At 45.5% G+C, this 26,617-nt stretch overlaps 1 protein-coding gene across 1 annotated transcript in view; it reads left to right on the top strand.

The window, feature by feature from the left end:
* LOC134571779 (transmembrane protein 180-like) overlaps nt 1–26,617 on the top strand; it is a 57,270-nt gene that overhangs the window by 16,288 nt on the left and 14,365 nt on the right. The window contains exons 5-6 of the mRNA XM_063430363.1: nt 2,268–2,351; nt 26,294–26,437. Of these exons, the coding sequence (XP_063286433.1) occupies nt 2,268–2,351; nt 26,294–26,437 (228 nt within the window). The remainder of the gene's footprint in view (nt 1–2,267; nt 2,352–26,293; nt 26,438–26,617) is intronic.

Below are 26,617 nucleotides of genomic sequence, written 5' to 3'. Positions count from 1 at the left end.
AACTGGAAATGTTTGCAACCTCAATGCTTCACCAACTTGTCTGTTGTCGCTTAGAATGTACAATATTCTGTTCACTGAATAACACTGATAGTAAAGTTACATCTTACGTCTACACACAGGGTTAAAGGACCACTTAAGTCTCTCAGACCACGTCCTCTCCAGTGGCCTTGTCATTTAAACTCTGCAATAAAAAACATTACCACCTTGACTATATATAGTTTTGTAGAAACTGCAATATTTACATTGCAGACTTAAATCCACCTCTAGTGTCTGTTTTCTTGATAGACACTAGAAGTGTTTCCTCCTCCAGAACTGAGCGAAACTTGGTCCTGCAATCAAATGCTGGTTTGCCCACACATGCGTATCTCCATTTCAATGCTTCTCTGTGAGAAGCATTGCATTAGAGGAGGTCCCAGAAAAAAGTCAGCAGACATGGTAGGTAATCATTATTTAACTTTAGGCAGCAAAGTGGATGGACTGAGCTTATAGGGATAGAAGGGAACCTATAGTCCCAAAACAAAGATTGTCTCTTTTATTATTTATTTTATTTAGAGTTTTATAAAAAAAAAAAAAAAAAAATGAATACAAGAGTTCTGAGTATAAATAGCAGGCAAAAGGAAAAAAAATAGGATTTCTAAGTATCCAAAAGTAGTGGAAAATTGGTATTCAAATAGTAATAATAATATATGTGGAAATATACCGAATTCAGTCAGGATTAAACTGAACAAATGGATAAAACTTAGCCTCTAATGAAATCCTAGCTAAAAAGTGGGAAAACCAAAGGAAAATAAAAATCCCACCAAAAGCGAGACATCAATTGAATAAAGACCATACATACAAAAATATATAAACCACTTCGGGAAGGACTAATATAGAAAAAATAGCTTACTATATTCCTCCTAAATAGAGGTGAACAATTAAATAAAAGACACGCGTTTCACCTTTCGGCTCGCCTTTCCCCTCTGATGAGCCGAAAGGTGAAACGCGCGTCTTTTATTTAATTTTTCCCCTCTATTTAGGAGGAATATAGTAAGCTATTTTTTCTATATTAGTCCTTCCCGAAGTGGTTTATATATTTTTGTATGTATGGTCTTTATTCAATTGATGTCTCGCTTTTGGTGGGATTTTTTCTCTATTAGTCCTTCCCGAAGTGGTTTATATATTTATTTTTGTATGTATGGTCTTTATTCAATTAATGTTTCATTTTTGGTGGGGTTTTTATTTTCATTTTGGTTTTCCCACTTTTTTAGCTAGGATTTCATTAAAGGCTAAGTTTTATCTATTTGTTCAGTGTAATCCTGACTGAACTAGGTATCTTTCCACATATATATTATTATTACTATTTTTAATGCCGATTTTCCATTACTTTTGGATACTTCGAAATCCTCCTATTTTTTTAATTTTCCTTTTGCTATTTATCCATAGGGGTTACCCTCCTCCCCCTGTTTAGGAGGTTTTTTTCTGTATCAGCTCCCCCGTTTTTTGTTTTATTTCTTTTCTGTTCTTTATTGAGCCACTAAATAGCAGGAAAGAGACATCTGCTCATACCAGTGGAGGGGCCACAGAGGATTTCAGTCTGGAGACATCGCATATCATTTTAATTCAATGTTTTCAACAGCCCTCTCTCATGTTGGCACTGACTTAACATGACAACACAGTAAATCGGGTACCAGGAAAAGGTGTAGGGCATACGTCTCCTCTGTTTTCTCTGATAAACTAGTTGCATTAAGATGTTTTCATTATGCCGAAAGTCCCAAACTTTCTGAAATGATTTAGGTGACTTATGCAGTTGTGCTGTCCATTTTTCCATTTCCACTGACTCCCCCATTTTATGAATGACAGTAGCCAAGGTGGTAATGTTGCTTGATGACCACAATCCCCTATGGCTCTATGGGGAATAAGCCTGTAAGTGCCTAACCTTGAGAAATGAGCTGTAGTTCAGCCGATCTGCCACTAGAGGGTGAGGTGGAAGATCCCAAATCTTTAAAACACTGAACCTCTGGGTTCTAGCGTACGTGTTTCCTTTTAATCCTTTCATGACAGATGACTTGCAGTGACTGTCATCATATAAAGAGATTTGTATATTCCGTGTCAGGACGGGGTTAAACATTATGATTAGCAGCTGGTATATAAAAAAAATCTCTTGAGTGCTTCTTTAAATAACATTTACAACTAAGAGGATTATATACAAAAATTATAGCTTCTATTTCATCCGGTACAAGGACTTAAGTATTTTTAATCTTTTAATAATCTTTCTGTTTTTCTAGGGTACTTGTGCATGCCTCATTTAGCATATTTAATCTTCCGATTGCTGATATTGTGGATGCTGACATGGAAAAATACAAACGCAAGTAAGTATGACCAGGTTTGTTTATAGTTTATAGGATGCTTCACTTATATTAATTCATCCAGAAATGTGTTTTATTATCACATTGCTTTAAATAATTGGAGTCTAGTACTTTCCCTGCTCATCAGTGAACACAAATTCCATGGTGATTACCAAAACGATATCCTCCAGATATTTCCCTGTATGGTCAAAAAATACCCAGCCCTCAGATATATTATCCAGCCTGGTCACCTTACACACCACCCAGATATTACCCAGCCTTACACACCACCTAGATATTACCCAGCCTGGTCACTACACACCATCCAGATATTACCCAGCCTTACACACCACCTAGATATTACCCAGCCTGGTCACTACACACCATCCAGATATTACCCAGCCTTACACACCACCTAGATATTACCCAGCCTGGTCACTACACACCATCCAGATATTACCCAGCCTTACACACCACCTAGATATTACCCAGCCTGGTCACTACGCACCATCCAGATATTACCCAGCCTTACACACCACCTAGATATTACCCAGCCTGGTCACTACACACCATCCAGATATTACCCCGCCTGGTCACCTCACACACCACCCAGATATTATCCAGCCTGGTCACCTCACACACCACCCAGATATTATCCAGCCTGGTCACCTTACACACCACCCAGATATTATCCAGCCTGGTCTCTTACACACCACCCAGATATTATCCAGCCTGGTCAATTTACACACCATCCAGATATTACCCAGCCTGGTCACCTTACACACCACCCAGATATTACCCCGCCTGGTCACCTCATACCATCCAGATATTACCAAGCCTGGTCACCTCACACCATCTAGATATTACCCAGCCTGGTCACCACACACCATCCAGATATTACCCAGCCTGGTCACCACACACCATCCAGATATTACCCAGCCTGGTCACCACACACCATCCAGATATTACCCAGCCTGGTCACCTCACATACCATCCAGATATTACCATGGCTGGTCACCTTACACACCATCCAGATATTACCAAGCCTGGTCACCTTACACACCACCCAGCTATTACCCCCCCTGGTCACCACACACCATCCAGATATTACCCAGCCTGGTCACCTTACACACCACCCAGATATTATCCAGCCTGGTCACCTTACACACCATCCAGATATTACCGAGCCTGGTATACTCACACCATCCAGATATTACACAGACTGATCACCACACACCATCTAGATATTACCAAGCCTGGTCACCTCACACCATCCAGATATTACCAAGCCTGGTCACCTCACACCATCCAGATAGTACTCAGCCTGGTCACCTCACACCATCCAGATATTACCAAGCCTGGTCACCTCACACCATCTAGATATTACCCAGCCTGGTATTCTCACACCATCCAGATATTACCCAGCCTGGTCACAACACACCATCCAGATATTACCCAGCCTGGTCACCACACACCATTTAGATATTACCCTGCCTGGTCACCACACACCATCCAGATATTACCACGGCTGGTCACCTCACACACCATCCAGATATTACCACGGCTGGTCACCTCACACACCATCCAGATATTACCACGGCTGGTCACCTCACACACCATCCAGATATTACCCAGCCTGGTATTCTCACACCATCCAGATATTACCCAGCCTGGTATTCTCACACCATCCAGATATTACCCAGCCTGGTATTCTCACACCATCCAGATATTACCCAGCCTGGTATTCTCACACCATCCAGATATTACCAAGCCTGGTATTCTCACACCATCCAGATATTACCAAGCCTGGTATTCTCACACCATCCAGATATTACCCAGCCTGGTCAGCACACACCATCAAGATATTACCCCGCCTGGTCACCACACACCATTTAGATATTACCCCGCCTGGTCACCACACATCATCCAGATATTACTCAGCCTGGTATTCTCACACCATCCAGATATTACTCAGCCTGGTATTCTCACACCATCCAGATATTACTCAGCCTGGTCATCACACACCATTTAGATATTACCCCACCTGGTCTTCAAATTAATTTTCACAAAAACTACTTTTGTCATTTGTGAAGTTGTTGTCCAATGTGTGATGCTGTATTTGACTGTCAATTAAATTAGATAAAAAATAATTTGGGGGGGGGGCGGAGCCTGACCAGCATCCTGATCACACGCATGGCTGCAGAGCTCCTGCAGCTACATTTTAAAAACTGCCAAAAGACAAGCAAAAACGACTCCCATCACCCCGAGACAAACCTGCCTGAGCTCGGTATGCCCCACTGAACACGGAGATATCCGTCTCGGGAGAATCGGTTCACAAAATTCAAGGATGCAGGAATGCGGCCTACAGGCGCGGGAACAGGGGAGAGGCGGCCGATCTCCCCGTCCTCTCGTCAACAGCACCGGTGGCATGATGTCCCCCCCCCCCCCGGATCGGTGGGGGTTATCCCGATCCAAACCTGGTCGCCCAGGAGACAAGCGACGAACCCGTACAGCAGGCTTATAACGCCAACACCTAAGGCACCACGAGACTGCTTGGGCCCAAACAAAATGGCGACACGGCAGCGGCAAGCTACTAACCACGCATTAATTAAACCTCCTAAACAAACACAGGAGTTTTATGAGCGGATCAGCTCTATACTCTGGACGAAGCTTCAAGCCCAGAGGAGACCCTTTCTGGTGGCAATTAAAGCTGTGGCGGCTTGGATTCACCCGGCACTAAGGCGCCGTCTGGGCGGATGCCCCTCACGTACCTCCAATGAGCCGGCACAACGAAAAGCAGTAACAGGTACCCGGGGCACCGGCACAAGCGCCCCAATGCCAAGGGGAAGTTCTCACCAGCATACCCCACCTGCCCACTCCTCAGGAGCCCCAACCACCCTCCTTAAACCGAGCGCTTCTTCCTCCTCACCAGCATGTAACAGCAACCGCGACGCTGACCGGGAGACAGAGAGGCTGGATACCGGTGTGCGACACGGGTGGAAATCCCCTCCGCGGCCCACTGAGGTGCAGATTCTGAAAGACCCACAGCAAGGGGACCGACGCAGCCTGAGGGAAGGCATAGGATGAAGGGACTTTACAACAACTGGGACTACTCAGTTTACAGGGCGGCATGCCACCCAAGACCTCAGATCACAGCGAAAATATTATTATTACTCGTAACTGGTCTATCTGCTGTTTAACCTAGCCTGTATTAATGTCTTTATATAGCACGTAGATAGCAAGCCAGCCCTTACTTAATGCACAACCCCTATGGCAAAGGCCTCACGTTAGCAACTTACAATATATCTTGAACGTTTATTCTTTTGTGCTCCTGTAATAATGTTATAATCTTATAATTTTTTAGTCCATAAGCTTGTTACTTAACTTCATTGAACGAAAGTAGCATTATCTGGCGATGCAAACTTAATATGCATGTTCTGCATGGGATGGATTTATACGCTGAGGCTAACATAACATTCATTTAATCTATACCTAGCCAGACTAGAGCTATGCCTGCCAACTAGCTAAACAGCTTCAGTTATGTATAGTGCAGCCTGGAACATAGGACGTAAATAAACATGCAAAGTTTAGTACACATTACGAGCTTAACCGAATATTAGCTTGTGACATTCCAGTGCCTAGAAAGGGGCTAGTGTAGAGTGCATCACAGGTTAACTCACTGCTTTGTCTCTCCTGTAGTCAGGTAAAAAAACATAACGCTGAAAACCCCATGCTATTGTGTGCATAATTGCAGTACTCCGAATCTGTGTCTCTCCTATGTCTCTACCTGCTAATGTTGTACAGCTGGTTATTTTTCATTTTTCAGTTTAAAAATCCAAGTACTTGTATTGTTTAACTACTTAATCTCAATGTCAGTATCTGTCCAGATCATCAACGCTTTATTTTATCTGTTACACTGACATAAGCTGCAGTTTAACCCTGAATCGAGCATGACACTTACAACAAAAAAATGTGCAGATGTAACCCTGGTCGTTTAATGGCTGGCACCTGCTGTTGTGGTAGGGCCGGAGTGTTTGTTATCACTATGCACGTAAAAATAAAGAATTAAAAAAAAAATAATAATAATAATAATTTGGGAAGAAAGGACAGAAAGATTGGGTTAAAAAAGTGAAACTAATATAAACTAATCTAATTATTAATATTAAATATAAAAAAACATCAAGCATAATTAACTGTTTCCCTTGGGCGCCTACTCAGTGTAAATAATGTGTGGGTGCCTAGCTATATGCATTTCACAAGATGTACACTTTTAGATTATCTGTAGCACTGCAGTTCGCTATTTTAATTTGAAGAACTTGCATTTCCTGTTTATGCTGCAATATTTTTAGCTTGTAAAACCGGTTTATGACACTATGGATATAATTGACCTTGAGAACCCGCTTGTCAGCAAGGTATTTCTCTCCTCTGCTGATTAAGTACATTATATTCCGCAGAGCTCCCACATATTTACATTGTTCTACTTGAATAAAAATAAAATCCTCATTTTATTTTAGTACTTCCTTTAAAGGAGTATGCTAAACACCATAACCACTACAGCTGGTGTTTAGTGGTTATGGTGCCAAGATGCCCTTGGTGCCATCTCCTGTTTTTGTCTCAAACTGTTTTTAAATGGTTTGACACAAACTGATTGCCACACTGGCTCAACACTATTCATAACACTATTTCATAATATTGTAAAGCGCTACGGAATCTGTTGGCGCTATATAAATGGCAATAATAATAATATTTCAACTTGTTTTTTTTTTTAATACAGTTATCTTTGCACTTATACATTTTAGGCCAAACTGACTTAATCAGGAAAAAATCTCAAGTCAGCTATGTGTTCGGTTTAGCTGTATTCGGCTAACATTGTAAACTTCTGACAAATCACACTTTAATATTTTAACACAAATACTTCTCGGTTAGTCCATCCATTCTACAGCGCTACAGAACTTGTTGGCGCTTTATAAATAATAATAATAATGGTGAATAACCCTGGGTGACTTGAATAAAGGCAAATCAGACTGGTTTATATACTCTGCCATGCAGCTGGTACATGTGTTACAAATACCTTTTAAAGGGGCATCCTAAACACCATCATATCAATGCATAACCTGGACTGAATTCTCGCTCCTCCCAGATGAAAGACCCAAGCCACACACCACACATTTAGAGACATTACTGAACCAAACCAGTCCGTAAACATTGAACCAAGCTATATGTAAACTGACAGCAGCTGCTATTGGTTATTCGTACAGAACAGTTCCACTCCTCATGTGTGATCAGTGGAACTGCTCTTTGGGAAAAAACTACTTACCCCATGGCCTGCTGGACAGAAGTTCATGGAATATGAGTAAACCCGATTTTGGAGGATCTCTTGTTTAGAGAGTAGCTGCAGACGGGTTCTGAGAGACTCGTGGCTTCATGGACCACATTTACAGGATTATTCACTAAAGTCCAAATGGTCCCAAACTGAATGCGGCAAAAGCATCCAGCTGCATACATGGCTATTCGGACTTCAAGATCCTGATATTATTGAAGGAATGTCAAGATTTTGTAACTCAGGTCCCAAACGGGCCTGAATTTGGTCTGTATTTCAGCAGGATGGCTGAAATCCAGGTTGAATGCAGCAAATCCAAGCTCTGAGAATTTAACTCCGACCCTGGATTTAAAAAAAAAAAAGCCAACCAATTTTCCCACTGCCAGCTTACTATATTTACTCGAATCTAATGCGCCATCAAATCTAAAGCAACACCATTTTTGAAACCTGGAAGCTGAAATTATTTTGTTGGCGAACGTAATGCGCGTTTATACAAGAATGCGCGTTTATACTACTATACAACATTGTGCTACAATGAAAATGTTTGTTAATTGACATACCACAGTAACATTGATGGTATTTTAATTTTTTTTTTTTTAATTCTTTATTTTTGTAGTGCGTAAGTTAGTTACATGCATACACATGGTACCCCAACGGCATTCCATATGTAGATTTCAATACTTTGGTTACAGTAGAGGGTAGATAAACAATGCACTTTTTTTTTTTTTTAAATATATATCAATAAACGCAATACTGGAATCAAGCTTATATAAACGTGTCTGAAGTACATATCTAAGGTATGCTTCCAACCTGAATTTGCAAAAGATGAGCGAACTAGACATGTAAACAAGCAATTAAAGTTGAGTATTTAAACAATTATAGCAGGTCTGACTGATCTGGCATAAGTAAGGTTATATTAGCTGAGTTACAGCAGGATATGAAAGCGAGGCATGAGTAGTAGGCCAAGTTAAAGGCTGTGTGTCTGATTAAGCTATACATTGCCACGTCATCGTTTAATATGCTGAAGGCCGCTTAAAGTATGCTTAAAACACGCTTGGAGGTTTTTCTGGCCTATAATGATATAGCCAAGATCTCGTGCCAACGCTGGTGGTGCTTAATGTTGCTTTGGCTAAAAGAATGAGCATAGCTCGTGGGGCTTATCTGCTAAGTAACATGTTATGTTGACTGCAGTAGAGTGAGGAAGATCAAGGAAAAAAAAAAAGGGGAAATAAAAATAAACAGTAACATATGAGTATAGCGTTCGCTTAATACTGAGCTAGGCTGTGTACAGATAGGCTTATTATGCATTCTACGGACTGCAGATATTACCCCCCTGTGATCCCCGGTGTGAACAGTCCAGAGAACAAAGTCAGGCACAGAATATAGATGCCAGCCGGCATACTTGAGCGTTTAATTAGGGCCTATGTAACTGGGTGACCATGGGCTGTTTGCCCGATGTTGAGTCTAGGCCTCTTTGGGGTCAGCCGATGCCTTGTCGCTGCCGGATGGATGCCCCCCATGTTGGCATTTGCAGAGCTCCGGAGCCATGTGGGGGGGTGTCGGCTGGTGGGTGTACTGCCTCCCGGTCTGTGCGTCGGGCAGGGTTTACTTGTCTTGTGCTGGATGTCTGGGGTATCTGCCAGGCGCTCTGCTGATGCAGGGTTGAGAGAGTCACTGAGCGGGAGGATGGTTGGGAGCGCCGGCGGGTCCTCTTCTGAAGCTCGTGGTCGTGAGTGCTGCTATCCGAGTGTCCCGGCGCTGATTCCCGCCATGGTGAGTGTCGGCTTTGTCTCCGTCGCGGGTCCGCTCGGGAAATGCAGAGAGGAGTTCCCCGCAATTGACGTCGGGTTGCCGGGCGGATCCACGCCATTACCTCCTTCAGCGCTATCTTGTAGATCCGTTGTCGGGCTTTGTGCTTCGCCCAGAGGTAGGTGCTTATCCGCTCCACAAACTCCCACATGTGTTTGGGTGGCTGAGTGGGCAGTCGCTTGTACATGGGCCTCGGCTGGGCCGCCATCTTGGTTAGGCCCTGGTCGTCCCGTTTGGGATAAAGTTTTGTTGCTTGGTCAGGCGTTGGCATGGGGGTAATCGTCCCCAGCGAGGACCGGGATGTCCCCCGCCGGTCCAGAGGGGGGGGTAGCACGGCTGCAGCGTTCTCTTGTGTTTGAGCTCTTCCCGGGCCGGGAGATCGGCCGCCTCCCCCGGGTTCCAGGCGTTGCTCAGGTTCAGGCCGCATGGCTGGTACAGGTTTGTCGGCGGTGTATCGGGGCCGAACTGGTATCAGTTTGTTCGGTATGCTGCCCAGCTTCCGTTCCCGGTCCCCTTGTGCCGCTAGCTTGGGTGTAGCCATCGATTTTTGCTCGTACCCGTTTATCGATGCAGGAGCTCCTAAAATGTGCAGCCAGCCATCTTGGCTGTCAGGCCCCGCCCCCGATGGTATTTTAATTTTAGTGTTACATGTTAAATCTATTCTTTCTTAAGCCCTCTTTAAGGAACAAAATTTGCCTGTGTGAATTTGCCTGTGTGAATTCTCCGGAATGAAATTCGCCAGAATTTTTCCCCAAATGTAATGCGCCATCGAATCTAATGCACATTCAAATTCTGGAAACTTTATTTTCCCCAAAAAGTACGCATTAGATTCAAGTAAATACGGTATTTAAAAACTGTCTGCAGTGCGAGAGTTGTTTAGATGGCGGCTGGCCAGATCTTGCTAGCCGGCCGCAAAATGGATATAGTTAAAATGAAATAAAGAGAAATACTGTTGGGGTTAATAGGACCCCCATATACTATAATGGAGGTAACGTACCTCCATATGCCCTCACATGTCATCCAGCAGGTGGGGGCATGTATACTAAACATGGCTACCCAGCCGTTCGAAAAGGCCCCATTTCATGGGGATGGGGATTGTGAAATATCAGGGGGAGGGGGGAACATAGTTACCCCTCCCTCAGCCTCCACCCATGCCGGCGGGTGGGAACACCCAATTAAATATAAAGTAGGGGGTTAAACATGTCATTGTCCACCCACCCCAAATAATAATAAGGTGTCTCCATGGTAAACCAACCAATCAGAGCGCTCTTGGTCATATGGTAAAGCTAAATTTTCCCACTCTTTGCACAACCTGTCAGTGTGGGAAGCCTTGAAGAGGGCTTTCCCTGCTAGGAGCACTCATTCTGCAGTAAACCCTTCATGGATTAAGATGGATTATTTTTGGGTTTCTATTTTTGCAGTGTTTTTCAATTTTTTTATTTTTCTAAGAACGGGCCTTTTTTATTTTACTTAGGAGCATTCGGCTTTATATTAAATTAAGTTCCTCCACCCCTTGTTTTTTTTTAACTATATGCACCTCCATCAGCCGACAATGGCTGGGGGCCCAGGCAGCAGCACTTGGTCTCTCTTCCTTTTACATACATATTAGGGCCTCCACCTGCTGGCATTGGTGAGGGCCAGGGGACGGGACAGTACAATTTAACATATCTCCCACCTGATGACCCTCCCTGTTATTTGTTTACAGGCCACATCACATGGGAATGGCAATGTTTTACATGTTTAGTAGTCATGTAAATGAAGGTCATATGAGGGCCTTATTGACCCCAATATGATTTTTATATATTTTAACTATTTCCATGTGGTGGCTGACTAGCAAGCGCAGGCCAGCCGCCACCTACTTAACCCTTGCGCTGCCGAACGTGTTTCACTTTTTGCCTACTGGCTGCTAGTGCTGGCAGCAAGCAAATAGTTCTCCAAATGATCGATTCACTTGCAAAAAGCAAGTGAATGATAGTTTGCGAACATTTATCCTGCCATGTGCATTCGGTTTAACATTGACCGCCATGCGGTTGTGATACCGGAGAAACTGACGGAAGCCAAGCACAGAGAGATGGACACAGGTTTCTTCAGGAAGGAAGAGATTCTTTATTGGATCACCGATCGGGACTCAGAGGGACTAGCGTCACCAAAATACCACAAGTTCTGAGCCCCGGACAATAGTGCAGGCTCCTTATATAGGCATATAACTCCTCCCATATTAAGCTCCACCCGCACATTCTCTTAACCAATCAACACAAATAAGAATTAACTTCCTGTTTGACCGCATGGCTTGTCCAGCACAATGGAGGAGGGGAATACTATATCCTGTATTCTTGCACATGCTCCGTACACTACTGATCGTATCTTGCCTCGTGCAACCAACTGATCGATACGTCAGCATATGCACGTACACATGCCACGTGGTAATCTCGGCCTACTAAATTTATTTTTACCGAGATTCCACCACATTCCCCCCTTTGATGCCTCTTGATATTTTTACAATTACTTGAGGCATCACATAACCTTAGTTTTGCTTACACCGCAAGTTACCTTGAACCAGACCAGACTTATCTTATGATGTGAATCTTTTAACACTCATCTTCCTGCATTGGTTCTCCTTGATCTAGAGCCTTATACTTATATATCGCCATTATCTGTGCAGCAGCCTTCCTCTCTGCTATACTTCCTATCAGGCTTTGCACAGACCTAACTACTAAGGGTATAAGACACGGTAGGAGTAGACACAACAGTAAAATCAGTAGGACTCCACCTACCACTGCCTTAAGCCCTCCAAACCACTCATACCAGCTACCAAACCAACTACTTGGATTATACCCTTTCCATACCTGAGTAGGCACATGCGCTAGTTTAACCATATGGCTAGTAAGCTCCGCTATTGCTTGCCCTTCGTCATCTATTTGAAGACAGCAATTGCTCAGGTTAAACTTCCCACATACACCTCCCTCTACTGCCAAAAGGTAATCCAAGGCTAATCTATTCTGGTATACTGCTGTCCTCATCCTGGTATTATGTTTCACTAGGAGATTGAGCGCTTGTGATGTTTCATTAGTGATAATCTCAACCACCGCCTGTAATCTTATAATGCGGTTGAGCATATAAATAGGGGTTCTATAACCGAAGGTACCATCTTCTGCCCACATGGCTGGCCCATAATAATCTATGATACGCTGGGGAGGCCATTCATTATCTTCCCAGGTACCTATCTCTAGGGGTCCCCTTTTCTTCCTATGATTCACATCATACACTTTAACACCTAAAGTCTCACCTGTTTCAATCGGTAACAAGAAGAAGGATGGTTTGAGCATACCCAACACACATGCCCCTTCCCAGTCCTGTGGCAGCTCCGAATAGGCTTTCTTACCACAGATCCAGTACAAATTTGCTGGGGCTCTCCAGGTAGATGTGATGGATAAATCAAACCACACATCCTTTAAACTGGCATATCTAGCAAACGGGTTAGATGGTTCTGAGACATTTGAAGCCGACCACCAAGTTGTATTTTTAGTATCATCATCATAAGCTTTTTGCCCTAGACAAGTTAATTCTCCTACAGAAGTATTATACATTATTCCTTTCCTTGCTATGCAAACATAACCTATGATGGAGGTCTTTAATCTCCACTCAGATTTACCTCTAACACTCAAATGATAATCGGCTTGTGTAGATATTAGTTGGTCAACTGCCTCAGAACCGGACATTACCTCCTTTGCTTCCCAAGGCCATTGGTCTCCCATGTTAGTACCTCCACACACATAGCAGTTGGTAACATTAAGACTACCGGCAATACTCTCGGCTAAATCTATGAACAGGTTCTTAGCGTTATGGGGGATCTTATTATCTATACTCATCTCTTCATAAAAGGAATGGTATACTTGATGAGTCTGGGAGGATACCGTATCAGTCTCTATTCCTATAAACAATAATGTCCCAGGATCTAAACCCGTCCCGTATATCTGAAACCCAAATAAATTGCCATACTTATCTAAGAATTTGTCGGGGTTATTAATAAGTATATGGACTGGGTTGCATTCCATAGACTTACAATAAGGGCTAGTTGGCAACTTAGTCACTATCATGTCTTTATCTACTGTCTGTCCCCAAGTCGCCCACCCCACACAAGACCAATATGGGCAAAAGTTATAGTCTTTATTTGGGCATCTAGGACTCACATATTTATTTTTACTACTGGGACAAATATATTTATCGTTAGATCCATACGTCCTCTCCCATCTAAGATCCCCACATACATTCCACGGCTTTCTACCACTTGATATCGCCTTACATGCATCAAATAGCAGAACACCCGAAGAATATACGGATTCTAACACCGTCTTATTAATTAGGGTCCCCTGAGGATCTCCATTCCTGAGAGTCAACCAAATTGTACGAGGTTGATACTCCGGACTGAAGCACTTAGGTTCTCCTACTCCTAAATGGCACACACTATAGTCTATATTTAGGTATCTACATCTTGATACCTCTCCTTTACATTCGTATTGTGAATGCCAAATTAGGGTTTGGGAAATATGGTTACCTGTTCTCGTAGTCTTAATGCATACCTCACAGCTAGGAGTGTCGGTACCTCTACCTTCCTGAATATAAAAACACATGTAAATAAACACAATCAAAAGCACATCTTTCGCCGTCATCCTCAGTCTTCGTCCGTGCGATGGAACCTCAGCTTCCAGGATGTGAGGGCTGCAGGGAATGGAGTTCTGCTCGTCTTCACAGGTGTCTCTTCGAGACTTTCCTGGCTTATACACTATGTGATGGTAAGCGGACAGGCTTTATTATGGCCTTCTCACTCACACCTGTAACAATAAAATTTGTAATCCACAATAATTCCTCGTTACTCCGACTGAGTAGTGCGTTTCAACCGGATCTTGCAGGGATTCTCTGGATCTGCTGTAACTTGCCAAGAATCGACTGCTGCTGGTTTAACCCTGGAGTGATGTATCCACGGAGTCACTTCGGCTACTTTAATCGCTGTAGGGGTAGACAAAAGAACAACATAAGGACCTCTCCACTTGGGCCCTAACAGTACATTATTCCACTCTTTAATCCACACTTGATCTCCTGGATGATAACTATGAACAGGGGGATAAATATTCACAGGTAATCTATCTTGTACCCATTTCTGTACCTCCTCCATAGTCTTACCCAACTCTACAACCTGCTGCCGGGTAATTCCTTCTCCCAACTGACTCAAATCCCCCCTTAAGTTACCAAGTACGGGAGGTGGTCGCCCATACATAATTTCAAAAGGAGAGAGGCCCATCCTTCTGGTAGGGGTACTGCGGATTCGCAATAGAGCTATAGGTAAGAGAACGTTCCACTTAAGTTGGGTTTCCTGACACATTTTAGCCAACTGGTTCTTAATAGTTCTATTCATTCTCTCTACCTTACCAGAACTCTGGGGTCTATATGCGGTATGAAGCCTCCACTTTATACCAAGCATATGAGTCAGTTGTTGTAGGCACTGGTGAACAAAAGCTGGACCATTGTCCGATCCTATAGAACAGGGTAGTCCATATCGGGGTATTATTTCTCGTAGCAGGAATCTCACAACTTCTCCTGCTTTCTCTGTACGAGTAGGACATGCTTCTACCCAGCCTGAATAGGTGCACACAATTACCAACAGGTAACGATGTCCACCCGATTTAGGCATCACTGTAAAGTCTATTTGTAGATCGGACATGGGGAGTCCCCCCATAAACTGGACTCCTGGTGGCTTTACTGGTCCTTGTCTTGCATTATTTTTAGCACACGTTACACATCTACGTACAATGGCCTGAGTCAAGTTGGACAATCTTGGTATGTAGAAATGTTTCCTGAGAGATTCTTCTGTACTGTCTCTCCCAGAATGTGTCCCGTTATGATAGTTCTGGACAATTTCTACTGCTAGTGATGCTGGTATAACTATTCTTCCATCTTCTAGCTGATACCACTTGTTCTCCAAATACTTTCCCGGTTCAGTCTTTAACCACTCCTCTTCTTGAGCTGTATAAACTGGAGTCCATTGAGACAGAGGAGTTGGTATTAGAGCAGCTATATGCCCCACATACTCCTGTCTTCCTGATTCAGCAGCACGCTTAGCTGCACTATCTGCCATCCGATTTCCTTTGGTTACATCACCATCTCCTCTCAGATGCGCTCGACAGTGAATAATACCAACTTCTTTCGGCTCCCACACTGCTTCCAATAGTTGTAGGATTTCAGCTGCGTACTTGATTTCTTTGCCTTCTGAATTCAGTAGTCCTCTTTCTTTATACAAAGCTCCGTGGGCATGAGTGGTTAAAAACGCATACTTAGAGTCCGTATAGATATTTACTCTTAAACCTTCAGCCAATTGTAACGCTCGTGTTAGTGCTATTAATTCTGCCTTTTGTGCTGATGTTCCTTTTGCCAGTGGCCGAGCTTCTATCACCTTGTCTATTGTTGTTACTGCATATCCTGCATAGCGGATCCCTTCTTTCACATAACTACTGCCGTCAGTGTAATATTGAACATCGGGGTTCTGGATGGGAAAATCACGAAGATCTGGTCTACTTGAAAATACTTCATCCATTACTTCCAAACAATCATGTTGACTTTCAGTAGGTTGTGGCAAAAGGGTAGCTGGATTTAAGGTGTTTACAGTCTCTAAATGCACTCTTGGGTTTTCACACAACATTGCTTGATACTTGGTCATACGGCTATTACTAAACCAATGATTTCCTTTGTAATCCAACAACGTCTGTACTGCATGTGGAACTCGTACATAAAGTTCTTGACCCAGAGTGAGTTTATCGGCTTCAGCTACTAGCAGGGCGGCTGCAGCTACGGCTCTTAGACAAGGTGGAAGTCCGCTGGCCACTGCATCCAGTTGCTTAGACATGTAGGCAACAGGTCTTTGCCATGATCCCAAGTACTGTGTCAATACTCCCACAGCCATTCTTCTTTGCTCATGTACGTACAGGTAGAATGGTCGTGTGTGATCAGGTAGACCTAATGCTGGGGCACTCATCAAAGCCTTCTTCACATCTTCAAAAGCCGTTTGTTGTTCTTGAGTCCATAAGAAGGGGTCGTGCTCTGTACCTTTGATGGCTGCGTACAGAGGTTTTGCCAGTATCGCATAGCTGGGAATCCATATCCTACAGAAGCCCGCTGCCCCCAAGAATTCTCGCACTTGTCTTCTATTCTTGGGTATTGGTATTTGGCAGACAGCTTCTTTTCTCTCTGGCCCCATAATTCTTTGACCTTCAGAGATATGGAATCCCAGATACTTGACGGTCGGCAAACACAACTGAGCCTTCTTTCTGGACACCTTGTATCCTGCCTTCCAGAGAATGTGTAGTAGATCGTGCGTTGCTTGCTGACATTTTTCTTTTGTAATTGCTGCTATCAACAAGTCATCTACATACTGTAACAATACACACTCTCCTGGGATGGACTCGAAATCCAGTAGATCTTGACTTAGAGCTGAACCAAATAGGGTAGGTGAATTTTTAAACCCTTGGGGCAGTCTTGTCCAAGTCATTTGGCGTTTTGAGCCAGTTACAGCGTTCTCCCATTGGAAAGCGAAAATACATTGACTTTCTGTGGCAATTCGGAGGCAAAAGAAGGCATCTTTGAGATCTAAGACTGTGAAGTAAGTAGCCCCGCCCGGAATTAAAGCAAGCAGGTTATATGGATTGGGTACGACTGGATGTATACTAACAACCGCATCATTGACTGCTCTCAAGTCCTGCACAGGTCGATACTCATCTGTACCGGGCTTTTGAACAGGCAGCAATGGGGTGTTCCAGGGGGAAGTACAGAATTTTAGGATACCATACCGTATGAATTTATCCAGATAGGATTGAATGTTCTTCTTAGCCTTCTGTGGGATGTGGTATTGTCGTAGGCTTACTGGATAAACCCCAAGTTTTAGTTCAATTTTTATGGGTGGAATATTGCGGGCCAGTCCTGGTGGGTTGTTCTCTGCCCAAACTCCTGGTATGTTGAATAATGTCTCATCACTCCTAGGGTTTTGGCTAGTCAACACTGTATAAAGTCGCCACTCTTCTTCCTTTGGTACGGATAAAGTCATAATACCTGAAGGTCCATTAAACTTTAGAGATGTTGTTCCATTTGGTAGGAACGTAATCTGCGCTTGTAACTTTGATAGCATATCACGTCCCAGCAATTGGACTGGACATTCAGGCATATAAAGGAATTGGTGTTTTACTACGTGGCCTCCCAATGTACAGAGTCGACTTTTAAGAACCGGTTTTTCAGCACTTCTTCCAGTTGCTCCTATCACAGTAATAGTCCTTCCAGATGGAGGAGCAACTAGATTAGTCACCACTGAATGTTCAGCACCAGTGTCGATCATGAACGCACTCCTTTTTCCCCCTATTGATACATCGACCATAGGCTCCGCTCGACCAAGGGGGATGGAGCCCGGTCGGTATCAATAGTCCTCCATGACCGTGTCAGCCAATCCTACAAAGTCCCTACCTTCTCTATCGCGGGACCTTTGCGCTGCTGGAATATATCTATCTTCCCTAACACTTCCTCTGTTCCCATTACTCCCTCTATAACCATTACTCCCTCCGGGGCCTCCTCTACCTCTCGCTCTGCCTCTAAAGTTTCCGTAGCCTGCCCTGGGTTGGTCTCTCTCGTACTGCTCTCTTTGCGGACATTCGTTCCTCCAATGCCCTTCTTCCTTGCAATACGCGCATTGATCCCTACTCAAAGGCTCCCTACTCCATCTATTATTGCCTCTATCTGGGCCCCGTTTATCTACGCCTGCGATCGCTACCGCTAGCATATCAGCCTTTTTACGCATCTTGCGCTCTTCCTCTTTCTTATTTTCTGTATCCCTGTTCATATAGACCTTATTTGCTACCTCCATTAGTTGGGTGATGGACATACCTGCAAACCCTTCTAACTTTTGTAGCTTGCGCTTAATATCTCCGTATGCTTGGCTGACAAAGGCGGAGTTAACCATTCGGGAATTGTCTGCGTCTTCCGGATTAAAGGGGGTATACAAGCGGTATGCCTCCAATAATCGGTCATAAAAGACACTGGGCGCTTCATCGCTTTTCTGGATCACCTCAACTGTCTTCGACATGTTAATGGCTTTCTTTCCTCCTGCTTTCATGCCAGCAATTATAGCGTCTCTATAGGCTCTGAGTTGAACCATGTCAGCACCATTTACGTTCCAATCGGGATCGGTATTGGGATAGTGTGTTGCGGCCCATGCTGCTGGATTTGCTTGGTTCAAAGCACGGGCTCTATCTTCTAATGCTTTAATGGCTGCTTGATTTATTCTGGTCCTTTCCTCATTGTTAAATAAAGTCATTAGTAACTGCTGGCAATCAGCCCATGTCGGATTATGCGTCTGTACTATTGAGGTGAACAGATCAGTCATGGCTTGTGGTTTCTCGGTATACGAGGAATTATGGGTCTTCCAGTTTAAAAGGTCGGTTGTGGTAAATGGGACATATACGAAGACTGGGTCAGCGTGTGCCATTTGACCTGCGGCATCGATATAAGCTGACCCGGGATTTAGGCGAAGAGGCATCTGATAGTGCTTTAATTGTTGGGCACCAGTCAACTGTCGGGTTTGGATGGGGCTACGTAGAGGGGCGTCAGTCATGGGTTCCGGTCGGGGAGAGATAGGGTATGGGGATGTGGAAGGTTGGTTTTGGGAAAAGGTTGTAAATAAAACACTTCGAGTCGAGCTAGATGAAGCTTGACCGGAAGTCTGAAGTGGCGCCAAATCAGGATATTCGTTTCTAATGGGGGTGGGTTCTGGTTCCGGAAGGGGAGATTTAGTACGAGGGGGGGTGGATCCTGTACTGGAGGAGGAAGCGGAAGTGGATGAGGGTAATGAGGGGAGGGGTGCAGGGCTTCCTGCGTTTGCGTCACTTCCTCTTAACGGAAAGTAAGGGGGCGGCAAAGGGATCTCGGACTCAGGGGGCGTGTCCAAAATGGGCCTAACACCGGTCCTAGTGGACGAACAAGTCCTGGCCACCATGAGGCGACATTGCTCCTCGTGGCATGTCTGGAGCCATTTTGGCGTGTCATTTACGGCCTGTCTCCAACAATCAATATAAGGAAACTGGCCGTAAAGTTCAGGCCTACCTGATACAGCCACGTGTAAGCGCTGTACCAGAGTTGGATCCAAACTGCCACGTGGCGGCCATGCCGCAACCAAAGTAGGCCACTCCCTAGTGCACAAAGTAACCAAACGTACAGGAGACATCTTAACCCCAAAATCACAAGTTTTAAATCCCTTTTTAAAATTCTTTACCATACATCCTAAGGGATCCGGAATCGTTGACTGCGACGCACCCATACTTAACAATGGAACGTCGTCGACAACGAATACTATACACGCGTACTATTCAACAGTCACACCCGTTTCCTCTGGCAACAGCACCACGTGGTACAGTTACCAAGTGAAACGTACACAATAACAATAAACACTCAGGGAATTCCCGTACACACACAGCTGTTACACCAGTCACTATATAATCAATATTATGCCTTTTGGCGTAACTATACAGTCACCCACGTTATAATTCTCTATATACGAATTACCCGTCTATAACACACCCCAGTAACATCGTCTTTTACAAATAGCGGTTACAGTACGGTTAGCATAGGTCAAAGCACAAGTTAAGGTCACAATACAATTATTAGTGGTTATGGTGTTAAAACATGCAATTGACGACAATGATTAGTACTTATATACAGTGTCAGTAAATATACAGGGTTATGGTACCGTGCACTATAATACAGCAACACACTATCAACACTCTCGCTAGACGGCTGAGCTCGCGCTATCTAACAAGATATACACTTTACTAAAACAATCGTTAACACATTTACAATCCCAACTAAACTATTTGGCCAGTACCTTGAATGGACTACCTAAAACTATATACACCCGTTTTGGTTAGCCACACTGCCCAATCACCACATATATAGCGAGCTAGAGAACCGAATTTACACAGGCGCCTCTTAGTCGCACTATCAAAAGTCTAGTGGGTTCCAAATTTACACGCCTTCCCACTTAGCCCAGATAGGTTGAGAGCTAGCGAACCGAATTTACACAGGCGCCGCTTAGTCTCCCGGTCCCTCCGACCTAGCGAACGTAATTTACACCCTAGAACGCTAGTCTAGACAAGACACCGGTGTCCGGCTAGGGCTATTTACACCAGGACCCCGCCTGACTAACAAATCAAACGGTCTGACTAAAGAGCGTTCGATCGAGCGGTGCGCCTTCGCTCCTTCCCTCCGACAGAGGGGGCAGATACACAGATTCAAAACCCCCTTTGGGCCTACCGCACAATCGGTATACCCCTAGTGGGTCCTGCCGTCTAAAACAGCAGTTGTCTTACCTCCTCGTTCCTGAACCTGAGTTCACACTCATCGACGGGGACACCCCAGCACTTCTCACGTAGAGGCCGATGATCTCCTGGACAACGGCCCAGTGGCGCCGAGACGAAGGGAGGTCCACGCAGAAGTTCAGGGGTGCAGCCGTAGAGAACGTGGGCAAAGATAGACCGTCTCACGCCTCTGCCTCTCAGCTACCGTTGAACGATGAGCTTCCCGGCCAATGCACCAAATGATACCGGAGAAACTGACGGAAGCCAAGCACAGAGAGATGGACACAGGTTTCTTCAGGAAGGAAGAGATTCTTTATTGGATCACCGATCGGGACTCAGAGGGACTAGCGTCACCAAAATACCACAAGTTCTGAGCCCCGGACAATAGTGCAGGCTCCTTATATAGGCATATAACTCCTCCCATATTAAGCTCCACCCGCACATTCTCTTAACCAATCAACACAAATAAGAATTAACTTCCTGTTTGACCGCATGGCTTGTCCAGCACAATGGAGGAGGGGAATACTATATCCTGTATTCTTGCACATGCTCCGTACACTACTGATCGTATCTTGCCTCGTGCAACCAACTGATCGATACGTCAGCATATGCACGTACACATGCCACGTGGTAATCTCGGCCTACTAAATTTATTTTTACCGAGATTCCACCACAGTTGTTGATAAATCTCCGATTCCGGTCCTGTAAATTTGTTTGGATGCAGAAAGCACAGATTTTCCGAACTCTTCCAAATGAATGTTACAGAATTGTTCGGCGTTTAGTGTATAAGCCTATTACTAGTGTTTGTGTGTGTCTTATTTCTTTGAAAAAAAACACCTCAATGTGTTTTTGACAGCATGGATGTTTTGGGTACAGGGTCCATTTGTTATCGCTACATTATCTCCAATTCAAACAACCTGGTTTTACTAGTTTGAAAATATTGTGTTAGGACATTTTCCAACTGGAGCAATAATTTCTACATTTAACAACTCAGTGCAGGAAATATTTAGTCATTTACTAGAAACCATAACATAAGCTATCCACAATGCACAATGATCAATGAGACTTATTAATCAGTATTGTTCCTAGAAATGTCATTCTTTTAATTAAATTTTTTGAGAAAAATTGCCCTCCTCCATAAATTATAAAATGAGAATGACTGGAGTAATGGGGGACCAGGTGGGGTCTGTTGGTATCTGGCATACTAGCATTCAGGGGCGGACTGACCGGTCGGGCACTTCGGACATGGTCCGAGGGCCCGGCCGGGTGGGGGGCCCGGCAGCCCCTTTAAATGCTGCAGCCGCCTGAGCGCTCTCTTAAGAGCGCTCAGGCGGCTGCAGCTTCTCACCTCCCCTCCCCGTAGCGTGGCCGAGCTGCTCTGCGTCCGCGGTGCCGGCCGGAGTGATAGGAAGGTGCACACACACTGAGTGTGCACCTTCCTGTCAGTCCGGCCGGGTACAGGAAACAGAAACTCCTGTTCCGCGCGGAACAGGAGTTTCTGTTCCCTGTACCCGGCCGGACTGACAGGAAGGTGCACACTCAGTGTGTGTGCACCTTCCTATCACTCCGGCCGGCACCGCGGACGCAGAGCAGCTCGGCCACGCTACGGGGAGGGGGTAAAAAGAGAGAGGGAGGGAGTTAAAAGAGAGAGGGGGGGGGGGTAAAAGAGAGAGGGAGTGAGGGGTTAAAAGAGAGAGGGGGGGGTAAAAGAGAGAGGGGGGGGGTTAAAAGAGAGAGGGGGGGGTTAAAAGAGAGAGGGAGGGGGGTAAAAGAGAGAGGGAGGGGGGTTAAAAGAGAGAGGGAGGGGGGGTTAAAAGAGAGAGGGAGGGGTTAAAAGAGAGAGGGGGGGTTAAAAGAGAGAGGGAGGGGGGGTTAAAAGAGAGAGGGAGGGGGGTTAAAAGAGAGAGGGAGGGGGGTAAAAGAGAGAGGGAGGGGGGTTAAAAGAGAGAGGGAGGGGGGGTTAAAAGAGAGAGGGAGGGGTTAAAAGAGAGAGGGGGGGTTAAAAGAGAGAGGGAGGGGGGGTTAAAAGAGAGAGGGAGGGGGGTTAAAAGAGAGAGGGAGGGGGGTTAAAAGAGAGAGGGGGGGTTAAAAGAGAGAGGGAGGGGGGGTTAAAAGAGAGAGGGAGGGGGGTTAAAAGAGAGAGGGAGGGGGGTTAAAAGAGAGAGGGGGGGTTAAAAGAGAGAGGGGGGGTTAAAAGGGAGGGGTTGTTAAAAGAGATGGGTTAAAAGAGAGAGGGAGGGGGGTAAAAGAGAGAGGGAGGGGGGTTAAAAGAGAGAGGGAGGGGGGGTTAAAAGAGGGAGGGGGGGTTAAAAGAGAGAGGGAGGGGAGGTTAAAAGAGAGAGGGGGGGTTAAAAGAGAGAGGGAGGGGGGTAAAAAGAGAGAGGGAGGGGGGTAAAAAGAGAGAGGGGAGTAGGGGGTAAAAAGAGAGAGGGAGGGGGGGTAAAAAGAGAGAGGGAGGGGGGTAAGAAGGGAGGGGGGAGTAAGAAGGGGGTAAGAAGAGGGGGAGGGGGGAGTAAAAGAGGAAGGGGGGGAGTAAGAAGAGGGGGAGGGGAGAGTAAGAAGAGGGGGGAGTAAAGGGGGTAAGAAGAGGGGAGAGTAAGAAGAGAGGGGGGAGTAAAGGGGGTAAGAAGAGGGGAGGGGGGAGTAAAAAGAGGAAGGGGGAGTAAGAAGAGGGGGGAGGGGGGTAAGAAGAGCGGGGAGGGGGTAAGAAGAGGGGGGAGTAAGAAGAGGGGAGGGGTAGTAAGAAGAGGGGGAGAGTAAGGAGAGTGGGAGTAAGAAGGGGGGTAAGAAGAGAGTGGGAGTAAGAAGGGGGTAAGAAGAGGGGGAGGGGGGAGTAAGAGGAGGGCAATTGCCCCCTCCCCTGTCCGCAGGCACCGTGCGGGCAGCCGGCAGGGGAGGGAGGAAGATAGGACCCAGGAGCTCAGCCTGCAGCTCCTCTGGGTCCTTCTTGCGCGAGCACAGATCGTTGCCGCGGTTACCACGGCAACGTTACGGCTCTTGCGAGAGTAAACTCTAGCCCTGGAGCTACGGGCTAGAGTTCACTCTCAACACTGTGACCACCAGGTATTCCTGGTGGTCGCAGTGGTGAGAGTGAACTTTAGCCCCATAAACACACTGCCCCCACACACCATACACATTCACACACTGCCCCCCATACACACACACTGCCCCCACACACACATACACATTTACACACATTGCCTCACACACACACACATACACTGCCCACCCATACACACACAGCCCCCCCATACACACACAGCCCCCCATACTAACATTGCCACACACATATACACAGCCCCCTCGTACACACATTGCCCCACACACCCTACACATTCACACACTACACCCCCTCACACACACTGAACCTTTCACACACACTGCACCCCTTACACATTGCACCACTGCTCCTATACCCTACTACAGCCTCATATCCCAGCAGACCCCAGGTAAGTTGTCAAACTGTTCTTAAACAGTTTGACTACTTACTCTGGGAGGGGGGCCCGGCCCTCCTGGCACCATAACGACTACACAGAGTAGTAGTGGTTATTGTGCATGGATTATTTCTTTAAATAATCTACGAGTGCCCCAGTAGCCAGCAAGCCAGCCAACCCACAGGCCAGCCAGCCCACAGGCTGGCCAGTAGACAGCCAGCCAGCCTACAGGCCACCAGTTAGGCTTAAAGCCAGCAAACCCACAGCCTGCCAACCGCAGCCAGCAAGCCACAGCCTGCCAGCCAGCAAGCCACAGCCTGCCAGCCGCAGCCAGCAAGCCCACAGCCTGCCAGCCGCAGCCAGCAAGCCCACAGCCTGCCGGCAGTAGCCAGCAAGCCCACAGCCTGCCAGCAAGCCCACAGCCTGCCAGCCGCAGCCAGTAAGCCCACAGCCTTTCAGCAAGCCCACAGCCAGCAAGCCCACAGCCTGCCGGCAGTAGCCAGCAAGCCCACAGCCTGCCAGCAAGCCCACAGCCTGCCAGCCGCAGCCAGTAAGCCCACAGCCTTCCAGCAAGCCCACAGATTGCCAGTCAGCAACCGTAATTAGGGTAAGAGGAGCCAACTTGGCCTAGGTATCAGCTATGTTGTGTTGCTATATTGTGAATAGGAACCAGAGTGTTGGAGAGACCCCCCTCCAGGCCCCATTAGACTCCATTGTAGTCTCTAATGGGACCTGGAGGAAATTCTTTCTAACACACTCTCTAAAGGACACTGAGATAGCCTCTGCTAGAATGCTCCCCCCCTCCATGGCCCATTAGCCCTCAATTGTAGTCTCTACTGGGGCCTGGAGGCGACTGTTTCCAGCAGGGACACTGAGATGGCCTCTGTTAGAAAGACCCCCTTCCAAGCCTATTAGACTCCATTGTAGTCTCCAATAGGGCCTGGAGGGGATTCTTTCTAACACACTCTCTAAAGGACACTGAGATAGCCTCTGCTAGAAAGACCCCCCTCCATGGCCCATTGTAGTCTCTACTGGGGCCTTGAAGGGATTATTGCACTTTTGTTCCTTGTGTCTAAAGATTGTGTAGAGTGTGGCTGGAGCGGGACATGGGTGGCGCTTGCTGCGGAGTATGGGTGGAGCCTGTAAGGGGCCCTTGATTTATTTTGCCCGGGGGCCCTGAGGGTTCTCAGTCCGCCCCTGCTAGCATTGGTGTGGGTATCCCCGTGGGAATCACATGAAGACAATTCACAGGTGGGCAACGGTACCGCCACAGGTGTGTACAGAAGTTTTGTTTTTTCCCCAACATAAGCTAATCCAAACTCACACAGAAGTGCCCATAGAGACTTGTACAAGACCCAGAGAAGGCCCGGGGTGTGCCTTGTCACATCTGGCACACTGTCTGCACACACTTATGAATACTTGTATTCTAAATACACAGCCCAAGAACTTTTTTTTTTCTATTCATGTCTTTTCTTAGCTAATGTTCACCTCCGTACCAGCAAACTTAACAGCTTGGAGAGTGGAAAATACCTTTTGCTTTTTAAAAAAAAAATTGTCACTAGATTTTGAGAAATGACCCTGATAGTTTTATATTGTGTTTTGCTTGAGCGGAGTATAGAACATAGACCATGTAAGTAAAATTCCACTGAAACTATGCTCCTGAGGAGTATTCTTCATAAATTCTTTGGGGTTTTTTTTTAAGGTTTTTCGGAATAAATACAGTATATATTTTTTAGAAATCATATAAGCCACATTTTACCATCAGATCTTATTTTATGCAGACAGACTGAATTTTAGGAGGCTAGTTACTGATGCATGCTACTTTGCAGCAAGATCACATGGCGATGCAGTGTTGTAGTCCCAAATTCTGCGTGGTACAGTGAATGACTTGCCACTGAATTGGAGTTGCCTGGTTATCCTTTGTGTATTATATTAAAATAACCTCTCAGGACGTGCATTGAAGGTTAACTTAACATGTTTTCATTGTTAATGTTTTAATGTCTATCTTGTATTGTGCAGATCTCCTATTTCCTCAATGGTTTTTGGGACAAATGCCCTCTTCACCAAGCCTGCTCAGTCCCTGGCGCCAATGTTGGTAGTTGCCATACTCAACAAGTATGGTTATGAGCATTTAACCAGCAAGATTGATCAACCAGATCCTAGGTGAGAGCAAATATAATCCTATGTTTAAATAAATAACACAATATTGCATGGGAAATAAGAGTTAAACACACTCTTCTTCAATACTAGTCCAGGGTGCAGATCCAGATCTGGGGCTTGCAAACCCCAATGTATAAGTAGTTAACAAAAATAGAAATAGTTAAAATAGTTAAAAAATAGTTT

Source organism: Pelobates fuscus, chromosome 8 (assembly GCF_036172605.1).
Source record: "Pelobates fuscus isolate aPelFus1 chromosome 8, aPelFus1.pri, whole genome shotgun sequence".
NCBI lineage: Eukaryota > Metazoa > Chordata > Amphibia > Anura > Pelobatidae > Pelobates > Pelobates fuscus.
This window is presented reverse-complemented; position numbering and strand designations above follow the sequence as displayed.